We start from the raw sequence: 20,374 nt of genomic DNA, 5'->3' as shown, positions 1-20,374 counted from the left end.
AATTTACAAGTAAATATAGAACAAATCCAGAGACCTTGTACTGGTAACTGGCAATAAAAATGCTAATGACTTAGTGGCAGTGTTTATAAGAAAATGTTAATTTTTAGGGTAAAATTTCATTAGAAATTGCTTTGGGAAATATATTAGTTAATGTTTACAAGTGTTTTTAAAGGAAGGCAAATGATTGCCTCTAAAAAAAAAAATCTCATGGAAAGCATCTCCATTGAATCCCTCTGTTTTAAAAATACTTTACTTGGTATCTTTATTTTCATTTGTTAAATACAAGGCCATCCTTTAATGTTGTCTCCAGCTTGAAATAGTTTGAGATCCAGTGGATAATTCTGACCAGGAAGTATCATTGGACAGTGGGCAGAGCAGTTAGAGGGAAAAAATATTATAGGACCTTGACGATGGGGACGGGTTGGAACACTGACAATAAATAGTAGGACAGTGACAAAGAGGCTTTCCAAGGGATGTTCATATTTCTTGATCTATGTAATTTGATATTTATTGTATATAGAAATCCAATAACTATTTTGAAAAACCCCACTTACACCAATAATTCTACTTTAGATTAAAAGTACCTAGGAGGCTAGGTATTTCCCATATTTCTTTCCTTAATGTTTAGAACAGGAATATGCCTGGAGCAGACATCCAATAAATACAAATTACTACTATTAATGACTGAGCTACTTTATTAGCATAGAATAATTCCAGGGGCTTCCCTCCTGGTTTGTCTGATCCTAAGCCTTTAAATACGTGTTTATATGTCAGAAAATCAGCATTAGAAACTCTCTGGGGCAAATCATAAAATATTAATTTGATACATGTTTTAAAACTCACCTTTGGTGTTATGAAATAATCCCTCTAGTGAGAAAAAAAAGTCCATTTAAAAAATCTTAAACAGTCAAAGCAGATGTCACTGGTTAAGAGTCCAGTTGATCAATAACGTTTCACAATCTCTATCGGCATCAGGAGAAAGGCACTTAGCATGTCATTCTTAAAACGATCAGCACCAAATTTCCACAGTTGCGTTTCCACAAAACGCAAATGGGTTTTTAATGAGACCCCTAATTTTTCTTCGCTCGCAAACCAATTTCTGCAGGGTCAAAGTTCTGGCCACCACAGATACCGTCCTCCTAGATATAGGAACTCACTTAAGGACCACTTGGTGTAACATTCCTCCTGACAGCGGCTGGAGGCAGGTGCGTTGGACATGTTTTTAACTAACGAACGCAATCGTTTCAATTCATATTATTCACTTGCCCTAAAAGTATGAGTTGGTTTCCATACCTACATTTTAACCCAGTCTCTTCCCCGGCGAGGCCACCTGTTTGCTCATCTTTCACAGGGCGAGGCGACCAGAACACTTCTGATGCAGCGTACTCTTTGCCCTAAGAGGAGAGGGCTGACGGGGCACCCAGACCTTGCCTCCCCTCGCCGAGGTTCCAGCTCCGAACACCTGCCCCCTTTAGGATTCAGTTCATCCGGCAATAGCCAGAGGGGTCCAACCCAATCCTCCCGCCTGGCGCGGGAGGGACTCGGACAAGGTCCGCGCCACGGACTCGGACAAGGTCCGCGCCACAGGGGCCGGCTTCCAGGGCACCCGGCGGAGGGCAAGGCGAAGGGGCGGAGTGAGCGCCATGACGCCAGGAGCCTCGGCCAATGGAAACGCCCCGCGGCGCCGGCCGAGCCGCCAGCCCATAAAAAGGAGGCGCTCCGGCACTCCTCAGTCTCTTCTGTTCCGGGCTCGGAGCTTACTCCTGGCCCGAGGCCTACGTTATTCAGGTGATTGCGGTCACAGTCCATTGCCCGCCGGCGAAGTTCTGTTGCAGCCCCTGACGCGTCCGAGGGTCCCTCCGGGGCGGCAGCGGCAGGTCTATGGAGAAGGGCCTGGGGCGGGTGCAGGCGAAGCCGCGGGACGCCCGGTGCAGCAATGGGTTACCCGAGGGGGAGCCGCCGCGGCCCAGGCCCAGTACGCCCACCGAGAAGCAGCCGCGGCCGGAGAGCAAGAGCGTCCAGCCGGCGGACGGCTGGAAGGGCGAGCGGCCCCGCAACGAGGAGGACAACGAGCTGAACCTCCCCAACCTGGCGGCCGCCTACTCGTCCATCCTGCGCTCGCTGGGCGAGGACCCCCAGCGGCAGGGGCTGCGCAAGACGCCCTGGAGGGCGGCCACGGCCATGCAGTTCTTCACCAAGGGCTACCAGGAGACCATCTCAGGTCAGTGCGCCCGCCGGCCGGCGTGCCGGTCACTGGGGAGGTGGCTGCAGGAAGCGCGCGCCGGCTCCAGTTAGTTCCCGGAGTTGCTCACTCTTGGCGGAGGAAGCCGAGTGCTGTCACTTTCCGAACCCCGCCCTCGGCCCTGGCCCAGCCGTCCGGCCAAGGAGAGGGCCCTGCGTGGGACGCATTTCGGCCGCGGTGGGAGTCAGCGGCCTCTCCACCTGGGGACTAGTTGAAGCGGCCCTCGCGGGGTCCTCCCCGCTCGCTGCACGCGGCCCTCTCCTCCAGCCTCGGGTTGGCGGGACCGCAGTCACAGAGCCTCCCCGCGTCCCTTACCCCCGCCCCCGGGTGGGAGCCTGGAGCCCTTGTCGCCTGAGCGCCCAGGGCCGGATGCCCGAGGAACGTGCACCTGGGCTCGTGGAAGTGACGGCTTCCTAGGTCATCTCTGCTCTGGAGGTCTCATTTTTGGTAGGTCTGGGGTGAAGCCTGGGCTTTGTGTGTCTGAAGCCGGGGGTGATTATTTGCTGCAAACTCGGGGACCCTCACTCTCGCTGACTTGCCAGGGTACCCGGGTGTTCCGAAAGTCGTAATTCTCTTTTGTTCACATCCAGTTCACTCCAGCTCAGGACTTTGCCAGAATTTGGCATAGTTCTGGGTATGGGCTTTCCTGGAGTTTGAAGTGTGAGGTTTTTGGGGGGTTAGTTTGCTGCTTAAAGCCTTCTCCGCCTTTTCTCCCCCACTCTCCAAACCCCAAAGCAGGAAAGCGACTTCCTGGGAGTCTGGGAGTTTCGCTGGCCTGTGGGACCCGGAGTCTCTCTATCACCCACTTCCCACCCACGCATCCCAAAGGAGCCGGGTTGGTCCAGTGCTTTCGGCGCCTGAGGAGGGTCAGGCTTTTGCCCAGGAGGCCCGAAGTAGGGGGCGCGGGGTGGCGGTGGAAAACGATTGAGAACTTCGCTGCCTAATTGCTGGGTGAGCGATGTTGGTCACTAATTAAAAAAAAAAAAAAAGTTAAAAAAGATCTGACTTGCACAGCTCGGACCAAGGGCGTTGTTTTCCAGTCCACATCTTCTGTACCTCTTGGTGACATTTATTCCTTTGGCCTAAGAAGCCTTCTGCCTTCACCATTTCTCAAAGAATTAACAGTGCTGCTTTGCAAGGTAACCTCCCTGCTCAGATTATTTCCCCAATCAAGTTTCTGGAGACTTCCTGAATAGATTCTGGGAAAAACAGTTATTTTTGCCCAGTCTCCCCCACCCCAAAGGAAGGGTGAGAAATCAGTGTGAGAGGGGTGAGGCACATAAAGGAAATGACACTACATCTTAAAGCCAAGAAATGGATATCTAGTTCTGTGTCCAAGTTTACTTTTTAAACCTTTGTTGGTAAAAGTTTGGAGCCTCAAATACAGAATTTTAAAATGCGAAGACTGAAGAATAAACATTCTTCATTTGGTGAATATTCTACCATTTGGTGATATTCCATGAATGTAATGAACAAACATCTTCTTAGGGCCTTGCTCAGTCTGCCTCTTGTGGACACTGAAAATGTCCACCGCACTTGGTCAGGCTTTGGGAATCGCCCTAATAGAATTCACAGGAGAGAGGGATTTCTGACCTCGAGAGTAGGGGAGGTCCTCCTGACTTTTGAGACCTAAAGTGTCTCAAAAGGTTTACTTAAGAAATGATTAGCAGAAGTTTGTCTCATGAGCCATAGGACTAATGACTGCAAAGAACACTTCATTCTACCTTAGAAGACAGTTCTAGTCAAGTGTTAATTTATTATTTAAAAAGTCCATGGACCTAGGAACAGAAATCAGATTAGGGGGACTCTAATCATCTCCCTACCCAAGGGGACCTGGGGGAGAGGGTGGAATGGGGAGTGACTGCTTAATGGGTTCCAGGTTTCCTTTTGGCATGATGAAAATGTTCTAGGACTAGAGAGTGGTGATGGTTGCACACGTGGGGAATGTGCTAAATGCCACTGAGTTGCACATTTTAAAATGGTTAAGATGATGAGTGTTATATGTATTTTACGACAGTGAAAATGTCACAGACCATTTAAGAATTATTCATAGCCATTCATTGAATACTTTTTATGCTCTAAGTGCTTTTTGTGGATGGTCTTTGGTTAATCCTCATTTTTGAGGTAAACACTGTTCTTTTACCCCATGATAAGGAACCTGAGGCAGAGAGGTTGACAGCTTCAGGTGGTGGAGCTGGTGTTGGAATCTAGGCAGCCTGAATGCAGAACTCTTACCTGCTTCCTTCTGCTGCTACTTGGTGAGATATGTCAGTGTATCTTCTCTACTAAGCATTTCACACTGAGTTTGGACCTAATACTTGGGTCACCAGCATTAAAATAAGGTGGAGTAGAATGGAGAAAATCAGTCTATCATATGTAGTAAGGGTAAACGTTTTGAGAAGCTTACAAGTAGGTTTTATAGGTATGATTTTTTTCTGGTATGTACTGGCTCCGGTTGTAGAATGTAGTATTTCTTGTATTTGTTGTGGTCAAAAGTTTGAAAGCCTCTGTCTAGAGGATCACACTTAAGGGCTTAATATTAATTTCTTAGAGGTACATAAATAGAAGACAGAGAGGAGAGGGTGACAAGGATGATGCTGAACTTAAAGGAGTGAACCTGAAATGGTGGTGGTCCAGGCCTTGGACCAACCTGGGTGGGAGAAGGAAGGATACTTTAAATCTATAGAAAATACAGAAGTAAGTAATAGAGAAAACACTCCTACCCAATCCCTAATTTTTATTTCTTTAGAGAGTATAAGTCAATGACCACTATAGATTATTTTGGATAGAAGCAAACTTCTTTGAAACTGTCACTTTTCTATGCTTGTAGATAAGATACTTAACATCTTTTATATCTCTGTATATTAATTACTTGTTACTAGTGTTGACTTAAGTTTTTTAAAACATAAAATAAATAAAATAAGTTGGTACTTTACATTCCCCAAATTATTTTTTTTAGCTCCTCTTGAGTGAATTGATGCTAATTTCTGATGTTTGGGGAATTTGTCGGTTCTCCCTGCACTGCAGTGTATTTTCATGACCCTTGCATGGTACAACTTTCTTTACTTTCCAGTATGTACCTCATTATGGGTGCATCTGTGGTCACCTGTAATGGGGCTCTGTCAAGGTTGTGCAAGTCTCCTGGTTACTGTTCACCACTGGGCTGTAGCTTGTAGTGGAGGGAGGGCTGGAAGAAGACACGATCACCTCTCCCAGGAATGGCTGTCCTTTGAATAGCATCACAGGGTGATCCTTGGACCAGCTCATCTTTATCTGTTGCTATCCCATTTCAATTTAACCCTATCCTAGTTCTCTTACATATTCAGAGAACCTTTGATGAGATCTTCTTTTCTATATACTTCCTGTATTTCCACTATTTTTTAAATTCAGAATCCTAATTAAATTGGAGGGTCTGCTGTTGCCTGAGGTCTTTGATCTTCATGTTCTTGTGTCTGACCCTTCTCTTTCCCTGTCCTCTCCTGGGTATAAATAGGAACAACCTCTTAGATAGTATTATCCATCAAAGGTTAAGTGAATGTAACTTGTCTCATCAGTTGTCCTTTTTATAAGTTTATGGGAGTACACAAGAGTCTTGAGTCTTCTGTCACATTTCTAGTTGAAGTAGGTTTTAGCTTGTCTTATCCAGGATGCCAAGGCAGTTTTCATAAATCAAGTTGACAGTGTCCCAAATTTGGGAAGCCTATGAGCCTGTATATAATGCAGGAAGAGGAGATGGTATCACAGGTGATGGACTTCTTATAAATTTATTTTATTTTTTAAATTTATTTTTCGCTGTGTTGGGTCTTCGTTGCCGTGTGCGGGCTTTAGTTGCGGCAAGCGGGGGCTACTCTTCATTGCAGCGTGCAGGCTTCATTGCGGTGGCTTCTCTTGTTGCGGAGCACGGGCTCTAGGCACGTGGGCTTCGGTAGTTGTGTCACACGGGCTCAGTAGTTGTGGCGCACGGGCTTAGTTGCTCTGCGGCATGTGGGATCTTCCTAAACCAGGGATCGAACCCATGTCACCTGCATTGGTGGGGGATTCTTAACCACTGCGCCACATGGGAAGTCCCAGAGATGGACTTCATGACTGTTTCCCCACCCTGCCTCAACCATGTTCACTACAAGATGACAACTATTCTCTAAAGCTAAAGCGAGGCAATTAGATAGTTTATTTACACAAAAATGAGTCTTAGCCACTTCATACTGAAACGTGCCAGCACTCACAAAAGGTTTTTCTTTTTGAATCATGAACATCTGTGATTTACCAAATCAGACTGCCATGATGAACTAAGAATTGTAACAACTTCTAAGATGTGATAATACTTATTTATCATAGCCTCCCATATTGTGGGCAAAAGGTAAGTTTATGTCCCATGTTTTAAAGTAGGCTGTAGAAAAGTTAATCTCATTATTAAGAGGTGCTATTTTAGATGTGTATAGTTCATTTAAATCTTGATTCACTAATAAGCTTCATTTTCATTTTGTTAATGAATACTTCTTACATAGGACTTAGTTCTGTGTATTGCCAGAAAAGGTACTATGAATAAAGAAGAAAAAATAACAAGACCATTGAAGTTTATGACTGGAACTTGGGAGTAGTCAAAGTTGTTTAAAGCTGTTAAGAGTCATTGAGAATGGAGGAGAAAATCTAGTCTTACTAGTTTCTTTTAAAAATGTATTATCAGGGGCTTCCCTGGTCCAAAAAAAAAAAAAAAAAAAAAAGTATTATCTGTTAACATTTTTTTCTGGCCTGGGAGGAAAAGTCCTACACATAACTTTGAAATACTAAACAAATTGGTACTTATTTTAGTTTCACTGGACTACTAGAAGAAAGTACCACATGGGGCTTCCCTGGTGGCGCAGTGGTTGAGAGTCCGCCTGCCGATGCAGGGGACACGGGTTCCTGCCCCGGACGGGGAAGATTGCACGTGCCGCGGAGTGTCTGGGCTGGTGAGCCATGGCCACTGAGCCTGCGCGTCTGGAGCCTGTGCTCCGCAACGGGAGAGGCTACAACAGTGAGAGGCCCGCGTACCGCAAAAAAAAAAAAAAAGAAAGAACCACAGACTGGACTGTTTAAACAACAGAAATCTATTGTCTCACAGTTCTGGAGACTAGAAGTCTGAAATCAAGGTATCGGTGGAACCATACTCCCTCTGAAAATCACAGGGAATGGGGAGGGGAGTGTGGTCCTTCCTTGCCTCTTCCCAGCTTCTGGTGGTAGCTGTCAATCCTTGGTGTTCCTTAGCTTGCAACTGCATTACTTCCATCTCTGCTTCTGTCGGTGTCCAAATTTCCCTCTTTTAAGGACATCAGTCACATAGGAGTGAATCCACTTTACACCTGTATGCCTTATCTTAATTTAGCTAATTACGTTTGCAGTTACTCTATTTCCAAGGCCACTTTCCGGGGTACTGAGCTTTAGGACTTCAACTTAACCTTCAACACAGTTTAACCTATACCAGTGTTAAATGCTATTATTCATAAGACTGACTGGGAACTTTATAATTTCATTTAATTTATTCACTGAGTGCCAACCACTGCGCTGAATGCTGGGAAACAGGCTCAGCAAAACCAGATATGGTTCCTTCCCTCATGGAACAGACAGTCTATTAGACTGAAACAGATGTTCATCAGAATCACATGAATGAGTGTGATTATAGATGGAGAAATCTAGTGATAAAAAGAACACAGCTCAGTGAGAGCCTTTACCAAAGGAACTTGATCTATGCTAGGAGATGGGAAGTGTGGATGCTTGAGCTGACATCTGAATAACACCGAACACTCCTGATTACTATGCGCTGAGCACAGTTGTGAGTTCTTTACATGTATTGCCTCACTGATCCTCACAATAACCCTACGGGGTAGGTAATATTAGCCGTGTTTTTAGGGATAAGGAAACTGGGGCACAGAGAGAACTTGCACAAGATCATATCTGAAAAGTAGCAGCACTGGGAGGATAGAGAATGAGAATCATCATAATCTCTCATAGTCTAATTTTTTTTTTTTTTTATTTAATTATTTATTTATTTATTTATGGTTGTGTTGGGTCTTCGTTTCTGTATGAGGGCTTTCCCCAGTTGCGGCAAGCCGGGGCCACACTTCATTGCGATGCGCGGGCCTCTTACTGTCGCGGCCTCTCTTGTTGCGGAGCACAAGCTCCAGACGCGCAGGCTCAGTAGTTGTGGCTCACAGGCCCAGTTGCTCCGCGGCATGTGGGATCTTCCCGGACCAGGGCTCGAACCCGTGTCCCCTGCATCGGCAGGCGGACTCTCAACCACTGCGCCACCAGGGAAGCCCCCTATTTAATTTTAATCATAATATTTTACTGATTTATTTGAATCAGCTCCCCTCCCCTTCCCTTTTCGTATCTTCTCTGCTGTTTTCTTTTTTATTTTATTTTATTTATTTTTGGCTGCGTTGGGTCTCCGTTGCTGCGTGCAGGCTTTCTCTCGTTGCAGAGGGTGGGGGCTACTCTTCATTGCAGTCGGTGGGCTTCTCATTGCGACGGCTTCCCTTGTTGTGGAGCACAGGCTCTAGGCACATGGGCTTCGGTGGTTGTGGCTCGTGGGCTCTAGAGAGCAGGCTCAGTAGTTGTGGCACACGGGCTTAGTTGCTCCGCGGCGTGTGGGATCTTCCCAGACCAGGGCTTGAACCCGTGTCCTCTGCATTGGCAGGCGGATTCTTAACCACTGCGCCAAAAGGGAAACCCTCTGCTGTTTTCTTTGTCCAGCTCTAGAAACTCTTCTATGCCTGGGCATTCCCCCACTGACTCATATACCTCTATTTGAGTCCAGTATTTGGTTGAGTCAGGCTGCAGTAATAAAATTTGCCAGGAGAGGGCAACTATCTAATCTTTGATGAATCCTAGGTTATGAATCCTAGATTATATGAACAATTCATAAGTCCAGCTTATGTAATGAATATGTTCCCTGTGGTTATACATTCTCTACTGAGTTTAGGGCAATTAGATGGAGGGATAATTTAGATTGGGGTTAATCAAAGATTGTCTGAATCAAGGTAAATTTGTTCTACTCAAGATTGAGAGGACATTTACTCACTAGAATTTGGTTCTGTTATAGCCTCAGTCACAGTTTTTTAGAAGAGGGACTGTCTGTACTCACCTTTGAATGCCTAGCAAATTGCCCAGCACATGTAGATGACTTGATGAATGTTTGAATTAATTTCTTAAAGACAAGGACACCTTCTTGGGACTTCCCTGGTGGTCCAGTGGTTAAGACTCCGTGCTCCCAATGCAGGGGGCCTGGGTTCGATCCCTGGTCAGGGTACTAGATTCCGCATGCCACAGCTAAGAGCCTGCATGCTGCAGCTAAAGATCCCACAGGCCGCAACTAAGATTCCGTGTGCAGCAACTAAGACCTGGCACAGACAAATAAATAAATATTGAAAAGAAAAAAAGACAAGGACCCTTTCTTAACACTTGTCTTTCTTCTACCACAGTGCTCTGTGCATAGGTGCTCAATAAATGCTGGCTTTTTTATACACTAAAGAAAAACATAGGGGATTAGCTTTATGGAAAAGCCATGGAAGTTATTTCTACTGGATCTCCTGAACACTTCTATTCTAGGTCCGAGGTCATCCTTTAGACATCTTTGTGTCCTTCATAGAGTCCTGTGCCTGTAGAAACTCACCTTTTTGGCGAGATGGCTTCTTCTATATCCAGTCAACATATTATTCCAAGGTATCAATTGAAACAACTGGGGTGTTTCCCTGGCACATCAAAATTCTCATGGGGAAGAATCTCTAGAAAATCTGTCAGGATTGCAGTTTTTAAATTATTGTAGAGGTGTTCAAATGTACACAAAATTAGAATAGTATAATGAGTTTCTATGTGCCCATCACCCAACCTTTAACATAAACATAGGTTTTGCTTCGTTCCTCTTGTCACACACCTTCCCCCACTGAATTATTTTAAAGCAAATCCTAGATATGTCACTTCATTGATAAATACTTTACTATATCTTGAAAATAGAGACTTAAAAATATTATCATACTTGAAATCAACAGCAATTCCTTAATAGAAAATATCTAACCAATATTTACATTTCTTTGATTTTTCTCACAGGTATCTCTTTACAAATTGGTTTGTTTGAGTAAGGATTCAGACAAGATTCACATATTATATTTGATAAATGTCTTCAAGTTTTTAAAAAATTTGTTAGTTTGGTATTCTTTTTTATCCCCTAACAATTTGTTGAAGAAACAGGGTCATTTGTCCTATAGAATTTCCCACATTCTGGGTTCTGCTCGTTATTTTTCTCACGATTTAATTTAACATGTTCCTTTAGCTCCTGTGTTGCTTATATACTAGCAGTTAGATTTAGACGCTTGCCTTCCTGCTTCTCCCCACTCTCACCCCCACCAAATAACTCTTAAATTTAGTCAAGAATACTTCATAGGTGGTGGCATGTGCTTCCATCGGTAAGCAGTTAAATATCTAGTTGTCTTTTTGTGATGTTATAATCGATTAGCTTTAAGTGTTATCAGCCAAAGTTGTCCATTACAGAGCTTTTCACCAGCATTTCACTTGACTTTAGAAGCCATTGGTGATTGCCCAGATCCAGTATTTTTTAGAAGTTGAAAAATAATGATGTTTGGTTCTTTAATTCCTTCTGAATTTATTAACTGGAGTTCTTCTATAAAGAAGATATATGGGAACTCTTTAGGCCATCTTTGCAACTATTCAGTAAGTTTAAAAGTATTTTAAATAAAGCTTAAAGATATATAAGGTTGTTAATTTCTCTAATATATTTCTTTAATTCTGCACTGGAGATTGACCTAATTATGCCTCAATCTAGAAGCCATAAAAGAAAATAATTGTTACTTTATATAAAAACTAAGAACTTTTACAGGTCAAATACCAACAGAAATGACAAACTGGGAAGAAATATTTACAATTCATTTTGTAGACAACAGGATAATCATACTAATATAAAAGAGATGCTAGAAATTAATGTGAGAGAAAGGCCAAAAACACAATTGAAAAATTGGCAAGACATGTAAGCAGACAATTCACAGGAAAGGAAATACAAATGACTTTTAAATACATGGAAAGATGCTTGACCTCACCTTCAATAAGAGAAATGCATACAGACCACCCAAAGATATACTTTTTCCTTGTTTGATTGGCCAAAGTCTAGAAACTTGATACTGCATTACATTATGGAAGTTATAGGGAAACAAATATTACTGTTGAGAGTGTAAGCTATATTTATGGAGGATAATTTGGCAACATCTATTAAATACAAATACATATATCCTATTTGAAAATCCTGCCTCTGGGAATTGCATACACGAAATGACATATGCTCAAGGTTAGTCACTGCAGCCATAAAAAGAACCATCCTATATGTCTAGTCCCTTAGAATGGCTAAATGATGCAGAGGAGTTATGTTGGGGGGGGACAATAAAATGTTTATATTGACATTAAGAATTGGAGGATACACAAGTGGTTATATGTTAATCAGGGATATGAACTGGGCAGATGGCAGACCACAGTAGAAGCAAGACTTTTCACTATATTTTCAGTTTGTTATTTTTGAAGTATGTACATGTATTTTCAGATAGATAAATTAAAAACATTGTGACAAAGTTGTTTCAAATCTAGGAACAAAGGAAATACAACTTTTTAAGGGCTAGCTAATAAGAAAAATCTGGTTACTGAAAACCTTTACCCTGGAATTAGAGAAAAATAGTTAGATGTATATATTTGCAAGCCTGATCTTCATTGTGATCCATATAGTGTAAAGAAAGAGACTGAGTTTGAATGTGACCTTGTCCCTTAACTATCTGTATAATTACTGGCATGTCTCCAAACTTAATTTTCATCTTTCTCTTTTTATAAAAAATGGTAATACCTGCTTTGCCTGGGCTCTTACAAGAATTAAGAAGGTATGCGAAAAGCACCTGATGCTTAATGTATTCCTTCTTTTGTGATGAGGAAGAACTATGGGGTTGGATTAACTGGAAAGTGTTCTAAGAATGTGGGATACTCTGGAGCCCTGAGCCACCATGTAAAAAGTCCAGTTACTCTGAGGCTGCCATGCTGTGAGGAAGCTCTGCCACATGGCGAGGCCACAACTGGGTGTTCCGGCTGTTGGCTTTAGCTGGGGTCCCACCCAACAGCTAGCACCAAACACTAGACATGTGAGTAAAGACTCCTCCAGGTGATTCCAGTCCCCAGCCAACTAGTCATCCCCACTGAGCCCCAGACATTGTGGGCCAGAGGCCAGTCATCTCTCCTGTGCCTTGTCTGAATTCCTGACCCACGGAATCCCAGGACATAATAAAATAGTTGTACACCACTAAATTCTGGGATGTTTTGTTATGCACCAGAAGCAACTGGACCAGATTTTGAGATGAGGGTGGTTAGAATTTGCATTTGTGCAGAGGAAAAGGGAGTGACTTAAACAGGCCAAGAGATGGCATGGTGGTTTAAGGCTAGAAATTCAAATTTGTGAATTATCGGTGTAAATCTGAGAGTTAAGCTTGGAGAGTGCCTGAGCTCCTCAAAGGAGTGAGAAGAGGAGATGTCAGCATTCCGACACTAAGGAGAGTGAGAGAAGAACCAGCAGAGACTGCCCGAAAGGGAGATGTGAGAGGCAGGAGATCCAGGAGTGTAAGTGTTGGCAGAAAATGGTTTTAAAAGGAACGTGGAACAGACGGAAAAGGTTCCAAGACATAGTAGACTTGAGTCAGATTGCCTGGCTTCAAATCCTGTTACTGACCAGCTGTGCCTTAATTGCTTCATCTGTAAAATGGGGCAGTTAATAGTAATCATCCATCTTATAGGGTTATTGTGAGGATTAAGTGAGTTAGTACATATAAAGTGCTGAGAGAAATGCCCAGCATGTATGAAGTGTTATAGACATTTTGTCTGTGTTAGCAGTGAGTACTGAGATTTTATTTGAAGGTGTTGTTAGTAGTTTCAATAGCTTAATGTGCTCAGAAGCCAGATTGTAGGACTTTAGGGAGTAATATAACAAATTACAGAAAATAAGAAATTTTTTGAGGTATTTTTTCCTGACTGGTAGGATCATGTGAGCTTCCCCTTGGTGTGTATCAAGGCAGCAATGTGCTGGTTGTTGGTGAATGAAAGTGTTAGGTGTTGGAGAGAAGAGCATGGGGCACCCAAACCCTGGGAAGTGGGCCAGGTTGTATGCGTGTGATCTCATATGATCCTCCTGTCAACTTGGAGGCTGTACTCATTATAGAGTTGGAAACTGAGAGGCCTCTGGTCACTTGCCAGAGGGCACAGAGCAAAACCCAGGTGTGTGATGACAGTGCTCATGTTCCAGTGGACACCGTGCCCCCTCAGGTTTTAAGTGCCTATGTTACATTTTCATATGAAGATCCATTTAAGATGTGAGCAGTGTAATCCATAGGCATTCTGTTTTTCTTCTTGAATTCTAGCAAACAGCCAAGTAGTTTTAGTTTGAGGCATTTCTTAACATCCTGACTTTAAGATAGCTCATGAAATTTTTAATCAGGGGAATTTGTGAATAATTGCAAAAAAATTTAGCTACAGCATGTTTGCAACTGTGTTGAAGTGTATACACTTGAATGTTGTATATTCTTTTTTATTTGTTTGCTTTAAAGCATACACGACATAAAGTTTACCATTTTTAAGTATATAGTTCAGTGGCATTAAGTACATTCGCATTGCTGTGCGACCATCACCTCAGTCTATTTCCAGAACATTTTCGTTATCCCAAACTGAAACCATATTCATCAACCAATAACTCCCTGGTCCCCTTTTCTCTCAGCCCTTGGTAACCTCTGTTTTACTTTCTGCATTTGAGTATTCTAGGGACCTCGTATGAGTGGAATCATATCATTTTGTCCTTTGTGTCTGGCTTATTTCACTTAGCATAATGTCTTCAAGGTTTGTCCGTGTTAAGAGCATCGTTTTAAAGTTAGAAAAGTACCGTTTGGTCCTTGTTTGAGCCAGTAACTCATCTGTAGAATGTTGTATGTTCTTAAATTTGTAAGTATTTTATTTTCTTATTTTAAGAAATCTTTAGAATTGAAGATATATTAACTGTGTGCATATTTATTTATCAAACATCAGGCCTGTGAATGACCCTGAGCTAACTGTTAAAAGGGAAGCAAAACTGGTTGGCATTGGCTTGGCCCTCAGGGAGCCTCTGGTCTGTGCTAGCCGGGACCAGCACTAAGTTCCTGTAGAGAGGAGCAAGTGGGGTCCTGTGTGGTCAGAAGGAAGGTGGGTTCTTATGGCAGAGACTTGAAACCACAGATGACTATGGAGGAGGTAGATTTTGAGCTGAACGTAGAAGGAAATTCATTTTGAATTTTTTTTTTTAAACAAATAGTCCATGATAGTTAAGAGAAGATTACTCTCTTAGGTGTTCTGGAATAAAAGGAATACACTAATATTCATAGTTTTCTGCACCACAGAGTTAAAATTGAATGAAGCTCTCAAAGCAGGTTTATTTTAAACTTTTTAAAGATCAGCATGGGAAGGCATTAGGGTTGGCTTCTTTCTCTGATGTTTCTAAAGTCCATTTTGACCAGTCAGCCCTTCTAATGAACAACTTTGCCTGAACACATGTTGCTTGTCCAGGCTTTATAATCTGGTCGTTCATTTCCTCTTGCAATTCTTCCTTCTCATTAATCCCCTTGGTTACTCGTGCCCCAGGTCCTGACTCTTATACTTCCTGAATATCTCTAGACTCTCTTACCTTCTCTTGCTCTGACTCTTAGTCATCTCTCACTTCTTTACTGGCTGTCTTGCCTCCTGGCTTATCCTGCTCCCATCCATCAGTGCCAGAGTGATTTTACAGACATCGAGTAGATAGATCTCTCCCTTCCAGAAACACTTGACTGATTTCCTCCTGTCTTTCCTCACCACGGCTGTAATGTTTCGTTGTGTTCCAGCCTCTTGCCTGCATTTTTAAATTCTCTTCCATCACCACCTCCTCACAAGGGCAAGTGAGCATTTTAGTTTAGTGCATAGCTTAGTGCATAGGCTGTTTTGAAAATCCACTCTGTCTCCTTCTCACACTGGAGCTGGAGACTGAGGCAGAAGTCCTACATGAGGCTTGTTCTGCAATATTTGGCCCTTATGCCTGCTCTCTTCCTCTAACTGTTCCTCTTTTTTTGTTTTTGTTTTGGCTGCTAACCATGAGAATCCTCCCCCCTGCCACCTCCACCAATCAACACCTTTTGCCTCTCTAGAGTTCTGTGAACAAACATCCAGGTTTAGGTGAGGAAATTGTCAGTTGCTGGGTTGACATTTTTTGAGATCTGGTTGGTCCAGATGCTGTTTCAGTGAAGTTCATGGCTACTGGTGTGAGGCATGATCATACATGTATTCGTTTTTATTCTAAATAGGAATCAGAGCCCAGTTCAACAGAGGCCATTGACAAATGTCCCAAACAAGGAATTTGTCACTAAAATAGCTTAAAATACAATTACACCGATGGTATAGTTTATGCACTCGCAGTAAGATGTTCATGAGCAGTGATGAAGGTACTGGGTGCTGGAGTTCAATTGAGAGGCTGCTAACTCGGCGAGGACTCTGCAGAACTCCAGACCGCTTTAAGGTAGAGCTGCTGTAGATCACAGCTCTCTAGCTGACCACGCCTTCAAGATGTAAGTGCTTCTGTTAATGCACAGGCAACTGTGGAGGAGTGCCACTCTGGCTGCCCATCAGAAACAATTTGCCTTTCAGCCACAAGGGTAAGGTGCAGTTAGCTGACAGCCTCCAGCGCCTTCAGGATTTGCCTCAGTGGAGGCCAAGCTTAGCCCATGCTGTTTTTTTCTCTCATTTTAATATCTAACTCTTTCTTTCTATACCCCTCCAGCACAATAAACTGAGCCTTTTCAAGGGTAGCCCTTTACAAGTGAAGTAGTTTATAAGAGGGCGACAAGTCTTTTAGCTACATATTTAGCATGTTAGAAATGTTCACTGATATAATATTGATGCTAAGGGTCCATTGGGTGTTTCTCAAACCATTTTAGTGTTAACAAAGACTCATCCTGGTATAATGGGAAGAACAACTACTCTGGACTAGTCACAGCATCTGCACTAACGAGTTTATGACCCTGCACAAGTCACTTTCAAGACTATTGTGGATCTGGTCTGCGGGGAAAGGCAGTTAGACTAGAGTTGGATTGTCTCGCCAAGGTCTCTGTAGTATGGGCACGCTTGTTGGCATTCTCTCTTTGCTCACTCTGTTGACTTCCAGCAGCTGACAGGTGAGGTCCTAGCAAGGACCTTAGGCTTCTTTTGTTGCTAGAGGTGCTGTTTTCCTTTGAAACATTCAAGCCACACAGATGGTTTCTACGGTAACAGGTCCCTCTTATTTTTCTTGTGACGCAGATTTTTTAAAAGGTTCTTCATCGATATGCTCTTTAGGGTTGGTGATCTTCTAACCTATAGCCCTTTGCTTGGACAAAACATTTATTTAAAGACTTTCCCCTCAGGAGTATTGTAGACACTTCTCCAAGTAGTTGCTAGTCATACTAGCACTTGAGGTTTCAGTCTATTAATAAAGCTTTTTATCAGTTAGAAGAGGAATTGTTGGATTCGTTGGTTAAACAGTAATGCCAATAAAACTGATATTCTGTTAGAATCATGACATTTTATTTTACTTTTAATTTTTATTATGTAAAATTTCCAAACACAAAAGTAGACAAAATTGTATGAGGGACAGCTGTATACCTACTACCTAGATTCAAAATTAACATTTTGTCATATTGGTATGGTCCGTTCTTGTACTGAGAGCAAATCAGAGATGTGTATTTAGAGGTGAAATGTCACCCTTGAAGGTGTTTTTCTTCTTAACCGTTTATACTATCCTATACTAACCAGTAATTCCTTCTTATCATTTAGTACCTGATCTACATTCAGATTTCCCCAGTTGTCCCAAATGTCTTTCACTCACGATTTGTTCAAACTAGGACCCACTCAGTATCCATACGTTTGCATTTGATTGTTAGGTTTAAATCTAGAAAAGTTCCTACTACCCTCCTCCCCCCGATTTATCAGAGATTGTCAGCTATCCTGTAAGATACTCCACCTTTGAGATTTGTGTGATTCTTTTCTTCTTGCTTTCATTTAATCTGTTTCTCTATCCCTCATATTCCTGGGAACTGGAAGTTAGGTCTAAAGACTTGATTAAACTCAGGGAGAACCTTTTTATTGGGAATGCTGTTTTCTTCATGCAACATCACAATGAGGAGAGACACAATGTTTAGATCCTGAAGATTGTAAGACTCTAGCTGGTTTGCAAAGCTATCTTTTACTGGTTTCCTAGGATAAACTTCCATAGAGAAGTTCCTTTTTTAAAAAAAAAAGCCTTTTTATTCGTTTGAAGATTTAATGTGATTCTCCTTTCCCCTGAAACTGTTCCAGTTTGATTTCGGAAAGTAAAGGTCAAAGTAGCATTAAATTACTGAATTTTCCTGCATATAAACCAAATAAATAGTTGGCTAAACAGTATTTTGTGACTGAGGTGCACCAGCTCTGGGCTCTAGCAGATGGTTGTTATCAGGCCACTCTTTCTAGCTGCTCTCCTGGGGCTGGCGGTTAGCTTGACCCTGTCTTCTCCTTCAGCCTCGGTATACGTAACTATTGATATTTTAGTTTTCTTTTAAAGAATCGGATTTGCTCTCTTCATTTCCTTTGCTGTTCTAGGCCTTGTCACCTCATGGCTGCAGCAACTCCTGATTTGGCTTTCCAGCCACTGGGCTCACCAGGTTCAGACTTCCGGTGGCTGGTGATCAGGCTCTCATCTGGAAGTCAGAGGACAGGGGTCAAAATCCAGCCCTCAAACCAGCAGTTGGCTCTTCTTCAGCAGGCACAGCATCAGTTTCCTCATCTGTCAAATGAGGATAATAACTTTTGACCAATGCAGAGAGTGGCAGGACTTGAAAGAGGTTATGAACTAAATGTAAATTTTAACTTGAAAAATGCTCTAAAACAGAAGGGAATTTGGTTTCTGCCCAGTGCATGACCCATTCAGGCAGTGTACCTCTCCTTTTATTGTTTCTCACCTCTGTATTTCATCTCATATAGTACCTCCTTTCCTCACGCCCTCTAGAGAACCCTCTCTTCCTTTCCTCGTATCCATCCTTAAGGCCTGGCTCAAATCTTTATCTTCAATTTAGCTGTATTTCTTCTCCTGGCCCATAATTTTCCCTTTTTGTAAACTGTTGCTTTTGTAGTTTAGCTCTAGTCATTATCCAAATATTTTTACACATAGACTTCTTATTTCCTCATATCTTAAGGTTCTTGAGGTCACAGTCTGATATATTTGTGTCCAGCTTGGAAATTAGTACAGGATTTCTATGAAAACATGATCATGTTACCTTTGAAACTGGTTTCTAGTGCATTGGCTGTGGGGGCCCATTGGTTTCTTAAATGGCTGATATTTTTCCTGGGAGATGGGTACAACTTTCTTGTGTGAGGTCCTCCTTCCTCATTTTTTGCTGGGCCATGTGGCCCTCTCTGCCACCTGCTCTGAAGGTGGCTCCAGCTTCTTCCCTTTGTCTCTCCTGGTCACTCACCCCACCACCTCCAACCTCAGTCTCTCTTCCAGGCCTCCTGTGCAGAGCTCACAGTGTTCCGTGCAAGTTGTCACCCTGTGACTTGGTGACTGTAGTGAGGGTTTATGGAGAAGAATTATATTGCCCACTGTTTGGCCTTGCTGAACAGCAAGTTAGAGCCAGTAGTGGGTCCATTTTCAACCTTCATCCTCTTTCACCCCTTAAAATCCTACGCTCCCAGCTTGACTGGTTATCGGAATCATTTGGGTTTTTAAAAGACGTAATCCTGGGATCACCCCGACACCCAGTGAATCAGGCTTTATCAGGGTGGCTTGGGAAGCTGTATTTTCCAAGGCTCCCTATGATTGGCTGTATTTGGGAGCCACTGTTCTAAAAGATGATCCCTTGTCCCTTAATCATTTGTCATGAATGATAGAGACTTGCACACCCTGCTGGTACTTATTTGTCGGATAGCATTACAAATGGTTCCATAACATCCGTCAGTGTGAAATCTCATGGCATAAGTGAAAGTAGGATGATAAGGGATGAGCCTATTAAAGGCTTTGAAGCAAATGGATAGTTTATCAGATTGGTGTGCTCTTTCTCTAGAACTGCTGCACACCAGACCTTGTTACCACCATCTGTTTTGTAAATTCCATTTTCAGTTAAACAGCTGGATTGTGAAAGGTATACAGAATTATCCAATTAAAAAACTAAATTTGACAGGTGTGTATTTTTTTTAATGATTCCTTGAATACACTGTGTTTCTTTCTTTAAACAGCCTTTTAAGGATCTTATTTTCCACAAATAAGAAACTTTTACCACAGATTTTCAGAGTAGTTAAACTGTGACCAGAATGAGAGTTCTTTGGCTTAGGTAACTTTGAGAGTTAATAGTGTATATGATTGGGAACCTTCGGTTTTATCCATGAATAAATCTGAATAGTTTAAAACAGGTGCTTTTCTCTTCCTCAGTACAGAAAGCCACTAGCCGTTGCTGTGCACATCTCAGAAGCTGACCAGTGGAGTGGGAGGGTAATTCTGTTGTAATTTGGCATTGATTTCCAACACTCGCAGAGTTGTGCAAACCAGGAACCTGGGAGTCATGTTGAATTCCTTTTTCAAAACCATCCTCTTACTTGTGAGGACCCTGCCACCCAGGGCACAGTCTGCACAGAGCTTGAAAGAGAACTCGGGTCTCTGGACTCTTTTAACTCATTCCTTCTACTTTACCATACTACTTCTTGAACTACTGTGCCTGTGGTTCCCTAAGAGCCAGTTAAGTAATTGTGGGTAGAGAGATTTTATGTGCTTCCATTTTCTCATTTCAGTGTTTTAATGTCTTACAGATAAACTGTAACAAACATTACTGTTGTGATCAAGGAAAAGGTCTTAATTAACTTCATATATGAAACTTGTCTCTCAGGGAGAGATGTTGTGTTCACAAAAATGGCTGCTGAGAGGATGGGAAGAGCATACTGCTACTGTATTTGCTGAAACATGCATATCAATACTCTTTTGAGGGCAGCTAGCACATTTATTTCCACAGCCTTGGCTACGTATTTTTTCCCCAGCTTTATTAAGATATAATTGATATGTAACAT

General features: G+C 42.5%; 1 protein-coding gene across 1 annotated transcript in view; it reads left to right on the top strand.

Moving 5' to 3' along the window:
* The first annotated feature begins 1,756 nt into the window (after positions 1–1,756).
* Positions 1,757–20,374, top strand: part of GCH1 (GTP cyclohydrolase 1) — a 52,509-nt gene continuing 33,891 nt past the window's right edge. Inside the window, exon 1 of the mRNA XM_024734743.1 lies at positions 1,757–2,221. Within this exon, the coding sequence (XP_024590511.1) occupies positions 1,882–2,221 (340 nt within the window). The 5' untranslated portion in view covers positions 1,757–1,881. The remainder of the gene's footprint in view (positions 2,222–20,374) is intronic.

Source organism: Neophocaena asiaeorientalis, unplaced genomic scaffold (genome assembly GCF_003031525.2).
Source record: "Neophocaena asiaeorientalis asiaeorientalis breed wild unplaced genomic scaffold, Neophocaena_asiaeorientalis_V1.1 scaffold547, whole genome shotgun sequence".
Classification (NCBI taxonomy): Eukaryota; Metazoa; Chordata; class Mammalia; order Artiodactyla; family Phocoenidae; genus Neophocaena; species Neophocaena asiaeorientalis.
This window is presented reverse-complemented; position numbering and strand designations above follow the sequence as displayed.